At 39.7% G+C, this 15,120-nt stretch overlaps 1 protein-coding gene and 1 long non-coding RNA gene across 5 annotated transcripts; one reads left to right on the top strand and one right to left on the bottom strand.

The window, feature by feature from the left end:
• Positions 1 to 645: 645 nt before the first annotated feature.
• LOC149114924 (uncharacterized) lies at positions 646 to 2,823 on the bottom strand. 2 transcript variants are annotated; one of them, XR_016205951.1, is made up of 3 exons: positions 2,610 to 2,816; positions 1,821 to 1,930; positions 646 to 1,169 (listed from the first exon to the last, which is right to left on the bottom strand). It is a non-coding gene; the product is annotated as an uncharacterized LOC149114924 (long non-coding RNA). The 2 variants fall into 2 exon arrangements; XR_016205950.1 differs by having other exon boundaries at positions 1,821 to 2,823.
• Positions 2,824 to 2,873: 50 nt separating this feature from the next.
• On the top strand, positions 2,874 to 13,668 carry LOC110042091 (allantoinase, mitochondrial-like). Of its 3 annotated transcripts, XM_089284580.1 has the most exons (12): positions 2,874 to 2,930; positions 3,080 to 3,284; positions 5,996 to 6,147; positions 6,560 to 6,674; positions 6,789 to 6,935; positions 7,574 to 7,622; positions 8,450 to 8,543; positions 9,965 to 10,151; positions 10,868 to 11,006; positions 12,001 to 12,173; positions 12,489 to 12,521; positions 13,138 to 13,668. In XM_089284580.1, exons 2-12 carry the CDS (start codon positions 3,135 to 3,137, stop codon positions 13,291 to 13,293), a joined length of 1,395 nt encoding a protein of 464 aa, XP_089140706.1. In that variant the 5' UTR covers positions 2,874 to 2,930; positions 3,080 to 3,134; the 3' UTR covers positions 13,294 to 13,668. The 3 variants fall into 3 exon arrangements, with proteins under 3 accessions (XP_089140706.1, XP_089140705.1, XP_089140707.1); XM_089284579.1 differs by having other exon boundaries at positions 2,878 to 3,284; XM_089284581.1 differs by lacking the exons at positions 2,874 to 2,930; positions 3,080 to 3,284 and adding an exon at positions 4,664 to 4,792.
• The last annotated feature ends 1,452 nt before the right edge of the window (positions 13,669 to 15,120 follow it).

The following is a 15,120-nucleotide window of genomic DNA, read 5'->3' as shown; positions in this document are numbered from 1 at the left end:
GGTTCTATTTATTTTTCATTTCTCAGTATAGACTGTAAAAGACAACTGCGTAGGATGTCATATAGAAAGACCTAAAAAATACAGAATCTGGTTCCAAGCAGCAAGTGAATTAAAGTGGAAAGGATATATGAACAGGGATACTTCCTATGCTAAGTCACTAGCAATAAGAGTTAACATAACAAGGAGAAACTTGTTAAGCCAAAACGACTTTTTGCCAAAACAAAGAGTTCACTAGAAGGTTATGACAAAGCTAGAAAGATCAATATCAGGTGATCTCTTATTATAACCAAACCACTTGTTTTCTAATAGTATCTGTCTTGACAAACTGTAATAGCTTTACTACCTCTAAGTTTGAAATGATAATCAATTCTTTTCTTTATACTTTCTGCTTTTAATTTTCATCATAAATCTTATGTGAACAAAGACAGCTCTAACAATTATTTTGCACTAAGCTTAAACTGAACTACAAAGAAATATTCTCGAGAAGAGTGTCACAGAGAGGTTGTACTTGTAAACATGAACGTCAAGCCTGATTTCTCCCCAGCTCCTTCCATCCCAGGTTCCCTGTTGCTCTTTGCATTGATGAGTTTATTTTTGGCTTCAAGAGAATGATATGTGTACATTTCCAGCAAATAAAACAAAGGATTGGGTTTTAAATGTTTAATTGACAGTACATTGACAATAAATAGATAGCTTTCCATGGTGGTTGCATGTACTGCCAGAAATGGGACCTGCTTGAATGGTCTTTCAAAGGTAGTGGAGGATGGTACGGTAACTTAAGGTTTAAAAAGATCAAAATAATAAGACTTCTCATAATATTCACCAGTCAAAAATTGCAGTAAATGTTTATATGACCTCCCTTCCCTCTTTGGTTTTCATATTGCCCCTAACTCTTTTCAACAGAAAATCTAAACTAAAAGACAAATTTCCTAATGAGATCCAGCACCAAGAACTCGAGTGTGTATTTTCCATTAAAAAATGCAATTCTCACAATTAAATGATCCAACCCCCATCCACCTTTTAAGTCCCGTCCAAGCAGATACAATGCGGTCATGTACATGGAGCTAATATCATAATTTATAAAACATTAAATAGCTCATTTCCAGTATCCATGTATTGAACTGAGGTCTTCAGATTTTCACATAAAGAATTTTTTTCAGCACCCTCACCTGCACAAAAAAGAAAAATAAAATTTTCTGAAGCATGTCAAACAAACTACAACAATTACTCTGCATAAAGCATTTTTGGATCCTTACTTAAAGAAAAGTTACAATATTGTTTAGGAATTAAAATAAATCAGACTTCAAATACCTAAATTGTTGATCAACAGTGCTAATTTTGTAAACATAATAAGATTCAGCAACAGAAACTCAAGGTGACCGAGTTTGGTACTCAAGTTTTGCTATATAAGCATACATAATTGCAGCCGACAGTGAGGCCCCTTATTTGATCTTAGGTAACCAAGAAAGCCCTCGCCCCAGTGACCCTAAACGAGCTAACTTTCACTGTTTTGTTGAGAAAGTGAAACACAAGCCACCCTTAGCAACATAACCAAGGTAATCCTGGTAGACATGATAACTTTTTTTCGCCAAAATACTATGACTGGCCTACCTGGGGCAACTCGTGGTATGAAGAAATAAAAATTAACTCACAAAACCCCACAGTGATCAAATGACTGAAAGGAAGCCAAAGGAAGAAGGATAACTGAGCATTGGAGTATAAAAAAAGGCTTAAGTAATCCTGGAAGGACCACTTCATGTCATATATTAAACACTCGATAAAGTTGCCTCAGAAGGGTCTGATAGGGTTGTCTTCCGTACCCGAGACCATATAAATGGGGCCTTGTACTCTCTCCTCTGCTGAGGCTCCCTATGGGAAATTGAATATACTCCAAACTACCAGCCTGTGGTCAAAGCAGCACGAAAGTGGCCTATGAAGAAGAGAAAAGTCTTACAACACTAGACTGCAAACCATGGGTAAAATGTAGACTGCAGGCTTTTTAGGAATATCACATTCCCATTTTCATTTATAAAGAGATCGAGCTAACCATACACCGGCTAACCTGTGCCGTATATTTCAGGCTAAACGGAGCACAAGCTCTATATAAAGGAAATGGGAATACAATATTCTTAAAAAGTCTGCAGTCTGCATGTTATCCTCTGTCTGCATTTTAACCACCGTTGTGCAGTAGGCAGGCTTTGTCTTATTTAAATAATTACACTTAAGTTCTTGTTTGTAAAAGTTCTCATTTCCTTCATTGTGGATAATATTTTTGTTTGCTAGGCCCATTCCAGAATATGTGAAAAGGTTTCAGTTTTGTGAAAGAACATTCCAAGCACGAGATCGCAGATATTTCATACTCAAATGGACTGATCATTTTTACTGCTAATTCCTCAAAATCATCTTCAGATACAATGTTTTCCTATACATATAAGCTATTCTGTGACCAAGTTACACGTTTCTTTACGTTACCGATCACGTAAAAAGGGCAATTTTACAGGGCGAATAGTCAAAATTTTGCCCCACATATTTCCAACGGAGAGCGATGACTGTAACACTTTAAATACACTTTCTGCAAGATTTTTCGGTTATAATTAAAATCTACTTACCTCTAAAGAAAGAAAAATGATAATCACTCCTTGAGATCCAAATACAATACCATTTGAAGCTGGAATGATTGGAGAAATCTGCCTCAAAAAGTTGTATCAGCGAGAGGCGATGACGCCATTTTCGAGAATTTTGAGCATTTGCGCGCTTCTTTCGCCGTGACGTCATAATGGCCATGATCATAGGGTCAGTCAAATCTGACGTGTTCACCTCTCCCTCCTGACGGGGTGGGAGGGGTGCGTTTAGAATGACAACCGCTGACCAACAGCTGATTGCATGACCTGCTCGTTGCCGTGAGCGAGCGAGGAGCGTGCAGTTTTGCTGTGAGTTGATTTGCTTTCGCCGTAAAGTAATTTTTTTTTTCTACCGTGAGGATGAGTTTTGTGTTGCCGTTAGATGTTTTTGTCTTGCCATGAGTTAGTTTCTTTAAGCCTTGAGTTAGTTTATTTTCCGTGACTTTTCATCGTGACAGAAAGGGAATTTTATTGTCATTGGAGAAAACTCCGCCATTGCTCCAACTCGAAAATATGGCAGACGCCGAAGAATTCTTGATCATAAAAGGCACGAGAATATTGCTTCCAGATTGTATTTCGTCGGGATCCATCATCGTGAAGAACGGAAAAATAGTGGGAATTGAAAGGGGTCTCGACACGACCTCCCTGCCATCAAAAGCCAAGGTAAGCTTTGCTTACGGGACTTCACGGGATATAGAAAAATTTTGGTATCGGAATGAAGATCTCGCGGCTATATTTTACTTTAGTATATTCTCAGCTCCGACTATTGCATTTCTAGCTCTCTGATTGGCTCAAAAACTCCGACTATGAGCCATTAGTCGGAGTTTTACCTTATATGGAAAACAGTGCGCCAAGTTTAAAAATTTTCCGCTCTGTAAAATTGTTGAAATAAAAATCGGCGGCAAAAACCCGATTAAGAATATACTAAAACAATTATTCCATTCGACCTTGTTGGATATGAAGTGATCATAACCAACTCGCGCTACGCGCTCGTTGGTTATTTATCACTTCATATCCAACGCGGTTTCATGGAATAATTGTTAAATATCCGACTCTGAATGGGAAGTTTCGTGAAACCATCATGTCCACGATCCATAGTGGTTTAAATCATGTAGACCCATGTAGACAAAATGTTGAGCAACATATACACTCGCACAGCTGTGAAAGCGTGTAAACACCCCCTTAGAATTATGAAGTAGTGTTCTGCGAAGTTGTTTCAACGTTTGGCGAATTAACATGTACCGTTTAAAACGTTTATTTTGTAGAAAGGGATCATTCATGAGGGTACTGGTGTAAATTTACATTTTAATGAAACATGTCACGCCTGTTAATGGTGACGTGTTAGTCAGTGCGGTGTGTGACATTTAGCTACATTTACAAACTGCATGCAGACTACATTAGCGCTCCGGTTAGCCTCAACTGTTAGCCTGAATAACGCTCAGGTTAGCCTGTTTACGGTTAGCCATCGATAATCATAATGGTAAGCGATATTACAGTCGAACCTCCCGTAAGCGCTTACGGAGGGCTGGTCGTTTGCGAGATCTTAGACAATACTGGGTCAAAATTTTGCCTTTTTAACATATAGTAACTGTAGAGACTTACCCATGCGTCAGTGCCCATTTAAACCCATATAATAGGGAGGTTAAGCATGGCGCTAACGGCAGACGGCAGACGGCAGACGGCAAAGATAACTTCTGATTTTGAGTTATTTTCTTCTAATCCATAAATAAAGCACACAAAAATGGAATAATGTCTCTTACTATTCATTGCAAATACAAATAATTTCACTCTACTGCACACACAGCTGAGGAGAGACGGCAAAAGTTTCATTTTTGCCGTTTGCCGTTTGCCGTAAACGTCATGCTTAACCTCTCTAGTAACTTTTAGGAGCCACAAAAATATTTAAGCTTTCCAAAGTATTTATGCAGAGTATGATAAACTACAACACTTTATTATCCAATTTCAGTTTTATTATCTGTCAAGTGGTCGCTTGCAGGAGGTTAAAAACAAAAGAAAATTTCAAACTTTCAGCTCTAAAAGCGGTCGCGGTCTCTTATAAGAGGTGGTCGCTGATCTGACTGATCTGATTAACTGATCTGACTTGGAAACGTTTGGTACTTGGGAAAACTGGTCGCTGAGTGGTCGCTTACGGGAGGTGGTCACAACTGGAGGTTCGACTGTTAAAATTCTGCAGTCTACAAATGTCATACACTGTAGTCAATAGGGCCTCCCAGAGGGTGAGGTAGCGGGAAGGGGGTAATGTTGTTTATCATTTACCAAATACAATATTTGGTTTGCCCGATCAGAGCATTTCCAAAATGAATGGAGCAAATGGAAAATGTGCTTACCATTCATTTTTACCAAGTGAACCAATCTTTGAATATCCAAAAAAATATGTATTTCTCTTGTTCTCCCAGCCTTGCACAATTGGTTTCTCAGCTCATTTTTGGGCACTCCATAAAAAATCAAACACACCAATTCTTTTTTTAATCTTTCCCATTTTTCAAACAATTTCTGTTTCCCTAGCTTGGAGATTTGAAAAAAATCAAGATAATTTTCACTGAAGATGAAAATGATTTTCGCGTGAAAATGATTAGCAATCAAGAATTTTTCTCTTGTTCCAATAAATTCAATGTTAGCCATTTAAAACCCATTTCATGCCAAGTTCCGTTGATAGTAGTGATAATTCCCTGGTTCTCTCGATGAAAATAATTCAACAGATCCTTTCTTCTCTTGAAATGTATGACCATGCTCCTTTTGTATGGAAAAACTCTTCCTCTAAAATATTTAACTTTGTGCAGCAATATTATTGTTTACATCATATACTAATACAAATACACACCATGGTATTTTGTTATGTGATAATCAAATTTGAGGTGGGTCAGAAGAGGTCAAATAAATACTGTTCTTTAAATTTTTTTAAACCCTCACCCCCGGTTAATTCCAGTCCCTGTTGTGGGAAGAGTAGGGATGTTTTCTGGAAGCTAAACAAAAAAGCTTCCATTGGAATTAAATGAGTACGGATATTTTCCAAAACACTGACAATTTGTCAAAATCTGTCAATCCTTTTTCAAACTATAACAGTTCAAACACCACACCTATTAGGGCAGTACATGGCCACATGTAGCTTTAGTATAGGGGAACAACTTTCTCCTTCCCTATACCAAGTGGGTCAATACATCACCAACTGTTGAGACAAGTGCTGTGCTGTGGTTGCAGGGGAGGGGGGGGGGGGGGGGGTGTTGCAATCTGTTATGGACTATCCACCCAGATATAGCAGACTATATTAAGTAACAATCTGACACCTGGTCATTTTTTGTGATTTGGAATTTATCTCTTTACAGATCTTATATCAGAATAACATCTCTTCACAGGTATTAGATGCTGGTGATCTTGCTGTGATGCCTGGAGTTGTTGATAGCCATGTTCATGTTAATGAGCCTGGAAGGACAGACTGGGAAGGGTTTGTGACAGCTACACAAGCTGCCGCATCAGGTGGAATCACCACCATTGTGGACATGCCACTGTATGTCTTAACCTTGACACATTCAAATACTCATTGTGTGGTTCCAGAAAATTCCCATGTTTTAATAAGGGAAAGTAGGATTTCCAGATATTTTCTGGAGCTGCACAATCCAGTCTTATGGTTCCAGTGTGGGTTCAAACAAAAAAAGCTTTCATGGGAATACTGGGTATGGATATTTTCTGAAACAGTGATAATGTCAGACCAAAACAACTTTTCACAAGGAAGGAGGGTATCGAAATTTTCAGGAAAAACTCGTGTACAGGTGGTTTCCACACATTTTTTTAATCTGAGTCTCAGGATTTGGAGAGAGCATGCACAACATTCAAACAGATCAGACTGTAATTAAAGATATATCAAATAAATGTAATTATTTATTTATTGTTTTGTGTTTCTCTTCTGCTGCAATTAATAGGAACTCCATTCCCCCTACCACTACCCTAGATGGTTTTTATACCAAACTAGACAGTGCCAGGAACAAGTGTTGGACAGATGTTGCCTTCTGGGGAGGGGTGGTACCAGGCAATCAGGCTAGTATAGTTTGGTATTTGAACTACACTGATCTGCCTTGTTAACTGGGGATCAATTGTTTTAATAGAAAGACCCCTACAAAATGACATGCAAATTAATGTTTCATCGGACAGGCTGAAATCAAGCCCATGGTGAATGCAGGTGTCAAAGGTTTTAAGTGCTTCCTTATTCATAGTGGAGTTGACGAGTTCCCATCTGTAACAGAGAGTGATGTCAGGATGGCAATGGAGCAAATGCAAGGAACAGATGCTGTGTTTCTGGTTTGTGTCACTTATGTAGCATTGATACATGTACATTCACCGCAATTTAAGATGTGATCTTATTGATGTACAGCAACAGCTTGATGACATTCAGAGACCCTACATAAATATTGCCAGGGCAACCTGAGAAAATGCCATTGTATAAAATAACTTGCAGTGGACTTGCATAGCTCGTCAATATATAGGAATTAACTTTGCAACTTGCTTACTTAATTATCCTCATGGTGCCCTGTAGGACAGCTAAGGCCATAACTTTGCAACTCAAACACCTGTATATTATGTAATTTTAACTGAAACCAATAAACGTTTATGCCAGCAATGTAAATACTAAATAGTGAAGAGGTTAACAGCATCGTTGAGTTGCACTTATTTAACAAATTATATGGACTAGTTTTTATAATATAATAATAATAAATGGAAAGTACTGTTTTTCAGTTTCTTAGTAATGAAAAGAAACTGATTATTTTTTTTTCTTTTTCCAGTGTTAAATATATATATATCAGATGAGCGGCAGATGAGTGGGCTTACTTTATGTTAGCCTACAAAACAGAGCTGTATTAAACTCCATATGTACTCAAGAACTGACTAGTCTATCAAAATAATTCGTAATATGCTAATATATATCACATGTATTTTAGTTCCATGCAGAAGTTGAGATCCCTCAAAACACAGAAAACACTTGTAAAGGTAATGACATCATTCACTGCATATGATGTATTAGGATTGCCCTTTTAGTAGGTTTTCAAAATCATGAGCTAACTATGTGGATCCAACAACTATGGTTTTTAACCATTTTGGTCAGAAGTAGAGTATTGATTTTGGCCACATTGGTCCCAAATAGAGATGGTTTTGCACTCTAGTCTTTAATTGGGTATCTTTTTTGGAATTAGCTCGTCTCTTATCATGATTGATAAGACTGTCAACAAAAGCTCTTCACAGTCTGAACTAGGGAACTGATTATAAGGCTGGTCTAAAGCAGGGTCTTGATTTAAAGATCAGGCCTTAAATAGCTGGAGTATCAAATTTCTGATCAGGTTATAAATAGGATAGGGAAAATCGCAGATGTTGGTCCCACATCATGACGAGACGCAAGTGGGTCTGGACAGTACCCGATTTCCAAATCAGTAAATGATCTGGACCTTTATGGGTCATCACTGGGTTTCCAATGACAAAACTCTTTATGACAGCTGCTGCTGGGAATTGCTTCATAGGTATTGATTCTTTGACAGAGTGAAATTCAAATATGAAAGGAATGCGCGGACAACTACCCCGCATCCCTTCGAGGTACTTCCAGATAGACCCTACTGCATCTCATCATATGGATAAGGGTTTTGGGAAGTGAGCGACACACCCCCATCCAACTTCTCTGGCAGTACCAAACAGGACTTGTATTAATTAGTTTATCTTATATTTATGTTTACTGTTGATTTAAAGACCAAAAGAAGGAAAAAATTAATATAGCTTGGTTGATCTGCACCTGTAAATATGCACTAAATTGTATGGGTTTGTTACAGACTCTGCAAAGTACGCTACATTCTTACAGTCTCGTCCAGAAGCTATGGAAAACCAAGCTATTGAGCTGGTCATAAACCTTTGTAGAGAATATAGGTAAGAACCAGTGCACTAGTACCTCCTTTGAGACAGCTCTGCCTAAAGTGCCTGAAGATTCTATTTTACATGTTCAGTTCAAAAATCAGGTATTGTTTCTTTATCACTTTCCTGAGTCCCCACTTTCCACATCCTTAATGACCCGGGTCCCTGAGTCCTCACATCCTCACGCCCCACGTCCCCAAATCCTCAAGACCCACATCCCCGAGTCCCACATCCCCGAGTCCACACCTGCCGGAGTCTTACGTCCCATGTCACAGTCCCCCTCCCTCTTTTAGGCACAGCTACTTTGAGACCCTTGTCCTTCCAAACCGGTCAGCCTGTAAAATTTACCGTCTGCGCACATCTTTTGGAAAATAATTCAACACCACAGGTATCATAAACTCATTGGTGAGATTTTGTAAACCACAGGTGCACCAAGCTGACTAACAGCCGTGAACATTACATGACATTGCGTAACAACGAAAATATAAGAGGTTGTATGGAAATGTCACGATTGTGTATTTAAAGCTAGAAATAAATCGACTTACCACATTTCTTTGCTTGTTACTTGTGTTTCGAAGCCTTATATTTGCCATGTCGCTGTCGATTTTGAGGCAGTTTTAACGTGATTTCCAGAGTTTTCCGCTTTTCACAGAAATGATACAAGATTGTAGAGCGAAAAACAGTAATGCTAAAACTCGCTAACTTCGCTTTAGAACTCTTAAACCCCTCAGAAACATAAGAAATACACAAGGAAAGAGAAGAGATCGAGGCGTTTCATAATAATTGTGTATCGCAGGATCGCATCAATGGCATCGTGTAGCCTGAGAACAGGCTCTCGGTCAGCCCGAACTGCCCCACCCCGATCGCTTCGCTCATTCTTCTGTTTCGCGCTCACCGAATTTTTTTTTTCGTCCTCGCCTGTTCGCAGGCTATAGGATCGTCTTGCCTCCCCTCGGCCACTTCACTCTCCGCCAGTTTCTTCTCGGCCCTTCCAGCCGCGGTCGGACCCTTCTAGCCGGAGCCTGTTCACAGGCTAGGAGCGTGAAACTACCATATATTCCTGTCACAGCGTTTCCACTGACCGATCTGTTTTTAGTTTGAATTTACCACCATTTTTTTTTGCTAACCGTTGCGCGCTAATGTCGACCGGAACTGACCTATTTCGCGAAAAAGAAGCCTAAAAAGAAATTGGTCTGTAAAAATACCGTTACATAGGCTTACTACGGGAGTTGCACGCTCCTAGTGTTGGGTTCCAGGTACCGGTATTTTTTTTTTTTTCTTTTTTCGTATTTCCAGCCGCTGAATTCATTCGTTACAGTCCCATACAAACTCCTATACAGTACTTACGTTGTTGCGCAATATCATATAACCGACTATCATGTAATGAGTTTGAGATACCAGTGGATGATCTCACTTTTTTTCCACATGCATTCCAGGGTACCATGTCATATTGTGCACCTTTCTTCAGCAAGCGCTTTGCCCATGATCAGGAAGGCCCGTGAAGATGGGGTCCCTCTCACGATTGAAACCACGCACCACTACCTATCGCTCCTGGCTGAAAATGTGCCTGATGGTGCCACTCAATTCAAGTGCTGCCCTCCAGTCAGAAATGCTGACAACCAAGTATTCTGAGCAATTTAATTTATCGACATATTTTATAGAAGGCAGAAAAACGTCTTTGAGTTATCTGTATGTTTGCAATACGTACTTTGGAGCAGCGCATTACACAAAAACAAAATGAAAATAAACGCTGGAATGCCGAGCCAGCGGGAAGCAAGGTCCTCAGCGCGTGGATTTCTGTTGTCACTGGCAACTGCACGCGCGCGCTTTTGTGCAGTTTGCAGACCAGTTGATAATGCCAGGCAGAAGCATATCACCTGTTCTAGGTGATATGCTTCTGTGCCAGGACATTAGTAGTTTAAGAAGTCTCAAAGATGCTAGCTTTTTATTAAGTGAAACCAAAAGTTGACCGTCAATTACGTCTCCTTTTTACTGCGCGAACTTTGCTCAAAAGATGGTTGCGTTTTTCGCTGCCGTCAGTCATCGTAGCGGATCTCTCAGGAAACATATGTTGACTTCTTCTTGTTCAATAGGTCACGTTTGTGGGTTGTGATTGGTAAATTGAATCCATTTTGTTTTTTTGTTTGTTTCTTTGTTTGTTTGTTTGTTTGTTTGTTTGTTTTTTGTCATAGTTCTATGAATGTCGTCTTAATTATGACTGACGGCAGCGAAGTTAGATTGCTCAGGGTTAGTTAGCTGGTTAGCTTTTGAACTTCTGAATTCCTGTGTTATTGAGAGGCCCAGTAACTAGTCTTCGATTTCTCTCTCCCTCTCTAAAGGAACGCTTATGGCAAGCCCTTAAGTCACGTGACATCGACTTGGTAATATCTGACCACTCCCCCTGTACCGTGGATTTGAAGCTGATGGACCGAGGTGATTTTATGGCGGCCTGGGGAGGAATATCATCAGTGCAGTATGGTCAGTGTATTATTAGGAGTTTGAATTAAAGGCATCTTTTGTTGTGTCATCTTCATTCGCCTAGCTTTATGTTCCACACATGAAAATGAGACTCTTCTCTTTTCGAACAATCAGAAACAAGGACGAAAACAATCACAATTTTGTTTCACGTGGCTTTTTTCACGATTGTGTGTCGGTTTCATGGCTTCCCTCTCCTGCCACACAGGGGGTGACGGGGGGGAGGGGGGGACTGGGATCAATGATTGTGTGGTGAACATTTTTTGAATTTTAATACGCGGCCTGATCTGGTGTAGGGTCTGGAATCGAAAAATGTTCGGATCTCGGGCGGGGGATCGCTGCACGATCGGATGCCGGGAGAATTTCCGTATTCTGTCAGCCGTCCCAGACCATGAATTTTTTTTGGCTCTAGGTCTCGCATCGACTGTGTATTTATATTCAAAATGACCGCCACGAACTAAAAGACGTGTTGTCATTTTTATTCGTTTTCCTATTCAGTACGAAGGGACCCTGTGTTACCAGGAGGCCGTAGCTAAGTCTCTGCACATTCCTTAGGGTCTTGATGGGGTTGATGAAATCTCAGCTGTTATTTATGTTTTTAGTGATTTCTGAGTTATCAGTTATAATTTCAGCGCATTTCTCAGCTGTCAGTTAATTTTCAGATCTCAGGTGTCAGCTAGAAAAGCGCCTCCACATCTAACAGTTAAAAACTCATCCACACCCTCGTTTTACCATATGCGGTTTTAGTGATCGGCCTGATTTCACTATCTACATGTTGTTTAGTTTTAGATTTAGGGCAGCCCGGTTCAAATTTTGTGTGCTTTAATTTGGCATTTAGTCCTAATCTCTTCCAAGATCTCTAGTGGCTTCTCGCCTTCGGCCTCGTCCACACGAGATCTGAAAACAAGATTGTTAGACCTGATTATCTTCTCGGAGACAAAGTTTAGAACTGCAAGGGTCAACTTCTATACTTACCATCACATATCGTTCTTTGCAGGTTTGCCCATTTTCTGGTCGCAAGCGTCAAGCCGAGGTTTCTCTCTGCACGATGTCGTTCGTGTGATGTGTGAAGAACCCGCCAAGCTGAGTCGTTTGAGTCACCGTAAAGGAAAGATCGCCATAGGCATGGATGCTGATTTCGTTCTGTGGGATCCCGATGAACCAATTGTGGTAAAACAAGAAATCTGGTTTTATATCTCAAACTAATAGATGTATTTGCGAGTTCCCACACATCCGAATTAATCTAGCAAATTTCTCTTGAAAACTAACACGCGTTAAATTCATTTCCGGTAACAATTTTATCATTTTAAGAGGTGCTCATTGCTCGTATGTTTCCTCGCCCAGTAGGGGCTCGGCTTGAAATATCAGTGCGTATTATATGAAAAAGCATCGAATAAATTGTATTTATTCTTACTAAAACGTCACATCGTTGTTGAGCTGTAAACATCTATACGGTAGATTGAGTGCATTTTTGTTTTCTTTCAGATTGATCAGAAGAAAACCCGACACAAAAACAAGGTGATGTCATAATTAAAAGTTTGTTTTTGCCCTTCCTTCCTCACTCCAAATTATGAAAAATTAAGTTTGTACTCTGCGATGCCAAATTTAAGTGCCTTTCAGATGTCTTCGCTTTTGGCGTTTGTTGAGGTCAAAATTTAAAAACCAACTCAGCCACAAAAAGGCATTGGTGTGGCATACCGTAAAAAATCAGTGCAAATACACTGTTTTTTTTTTTTTTTTCAGCCAATCAAAATGATGATAAAGCAAAACCAAATTAAACTAATTGTGACCTCGCTTGACTGCATTTTCCCGCGCTTTGCCCCGATTGCACGTTTTCTACTTTGTGTCCTGATTGGCTTATTCGGTTATTTGCGTTTGTTTGTCGAACCTTGAAGCTTATTCAGATACGGTAACATTGGTTTTGGTTCGGCGGCAAAAAAATGCACTTTCAAGGGAGACGAAATAACCCTTGGACAGCTACTGGGAAGGTTCTTTAAACGCACTGCATTCGCTTTCTTTGGTTAGAGTCTTAGAGAAAGATCCAGACGCCAAAAGTATATTAAAACCAAGATGGCAAAGACGTCATTTTAAAATGGCACTGCTGACAACTTGTTTTTTTAATTTGCTTGCGCAGGTAACTCCATACCACAACATGAAATTACGTGGAGTCATTCACAAGACCATCCTACGGGGCAATGTTGTTTACGAGCGGGACAGACTGTGTGATAGTCCCGCGGGTCAGCTGCTTCTGGAAACGGGACAAGGATATAGCTCAACCTCGAAAATTTGAGCAGTGTTGTACGTGTGCTGTGTACATGACGACGGTGATTTCGTCCTTTGCAAATCAACAATTTCTATTTGCTGATCCTTTAAGGGGTCACTGCGAGTGTCAACATAATTTATTTGGGAAACTGAGGGGCATTTAAAGCAGACCTCTTGGTAGCCAAGCACTGGGGTTCTTGCACAATTTTTAAGAAGTAGGCCGGTTGCTTTTGTTGTTTTTCCCTTGGTGAAATCTTCACTCTACTGAAACTGACAGTGATCAAAGATTAATGCAACGTTTTACGGGCAGATATATTTTATAAGGCCAGTTTATGGCATAGAGCAAATGGAAGATTCACAACTTTATAAGAAGAAAAATAAAATATCCATATTTTCCTCCAAACTTCATGCTAAACATTTATTACTTTTACTCGTGATGTTTAACATAAAAGGCAATTCGTAAAAGTATACTTTACACACACACTCTTTGTTATATATTTAAGAATATTTTTTTTCCGACCGAGGCTGAATATTTTTATTTTTCTGCCGATTTTAGGCTGAAAATATTTTTGTGAATATTCTTAGATTATAGCATATGACATATCTGTTTTCGTATGTATTTGGTGTCTGGATGGTGTTGAAGTAATTTTAGAGCCAGCCTGTAGGCATTATAGCCTGAAATCACGCAGTGTTGGAAAGTAGTTAAGATCCACTCGACGGCTCAATTTTAACCTTTTAATTCTCTTACAACTCGGGACTGTACTTAAAAGAACGCAAACACAAGCAACGATTTACTCTTTCAAAACAGAAGCACGAGGTCTCGCATAGCCTTTGAGGCTCAGCGCGCATACATGCGTCACGACAACAACAACAACAATCTTTATTCACACTATTCAGGTACAAACGAAAGGTAGGACAAAAAAGAAACTATAGAAAACGTAATGATAGAGTCACGCTCACAAGTTCTAACACGCACAGAACTTTTTGCAGAAGTGTTGTAAGCATCAAACATACGGCTAATACTGTTTATGTTGCTTTTTGACCAGTTTTGCCTTCTAGAGAAAGGAGGCATTTTATATGGTTTAGTTAAAAACATAATTTATAATTGCATTTTATTTACAAATTTTTGACACAGAGTAATATTCTTTTCAAAATCTCAGCCTCGGGTTTATTCTTAAAAATGTCTCTAAAATTTCTCAAAATTCAGCCTCGATATTCTTCTAAAACATATATTCTTATAACAAAGAAAGAGTGTAGTGTGCCAAGCTGCAATTGAAGCACGAATATTTCCAGTCGCGTCAATTGCTCATTTAATGTATGAACTCCGTGCTACGTGCGAGTGATCCTAATCGGCTATGATCTCTTTTGGTAACACATGAGTAAGATGTTTATTCGCCGGTAAATAGAAAGAGAAAGCGTTTGAAATGGCTGCATGTTTCTTGGTTGAGGCCTAAAAACTGTTATCGATCTTTTTCGCCGATTCCAAATAATGTCGAAATCGGGCAGGCAATGAAATTGACCTGTTATGATGCTTAACTTCCCAAGCGCTTTAAATTAGGCGCGTTCCAATCTCATACCCAGAGCCCGCGTCCCCCTTGACCAGAGGTCGGGAAACGCGGGTAAGCGCTTTACGTTCCCCGACTGCTGGTCCAGGAGAACGCGGGCTTTAGGTACAAAATTATCCGCGGTCGTGTTGATGTGCATGATCTAGAAACAACACAGTCAGGATTTGTAGTTTAGGTGTGCGTGTATTTTTCCCGCTGTCTGTTCAAGCACCATGACGTATTTCCGTATCCGGTTGCTTCCACAAAAACTATTTCAAGGGGGAGCGCTCATCGGAGATGCGGGTCTTATT

This window comes from Orbicella faveolata, unplaced genomic scaffold (genome assembly GCF_042242905.1).
Source record: "Orbicella faveolata isolate gen_17 unplaced genomic scaffold, um_ofav_v1 contig_13, whole genome shotgun sequence".
Lineage (NCBI taxonomy): Eukaryota > Metazoa > Cnidaria > Anthozoa > Scleractinia > Merulinidae > Orbicella > Orbicella faveolata.
Note: the sequence above shows the minus strand (reverse complement) of the source record. Positions and strands in the feature narration are given on the sequence as shown.

Coding starts and splice junctions, on each gene's coding strand:
- LOC110042091 (XM_089284580.1), top strand. CDS start 3,135: ATGGCAGACGCCGAAGAATTCTTGATCATAAAAGGCACGAGAATATTG. Junction 3,285..5,995: donor CCCTGCCATCAAAAGCCAAG/GTAAGCTTTGCT, acceptor ATCTCTTCACAG/GTATTAGATGCTGGTGATCT. Junction 11,007..12,000: donor AATATCATCAGTGCAGTATG/GTCAGTGTATTA, acceptor CGTTCTTTGCAG/GTTTGCCCATTTTCTGGTCG.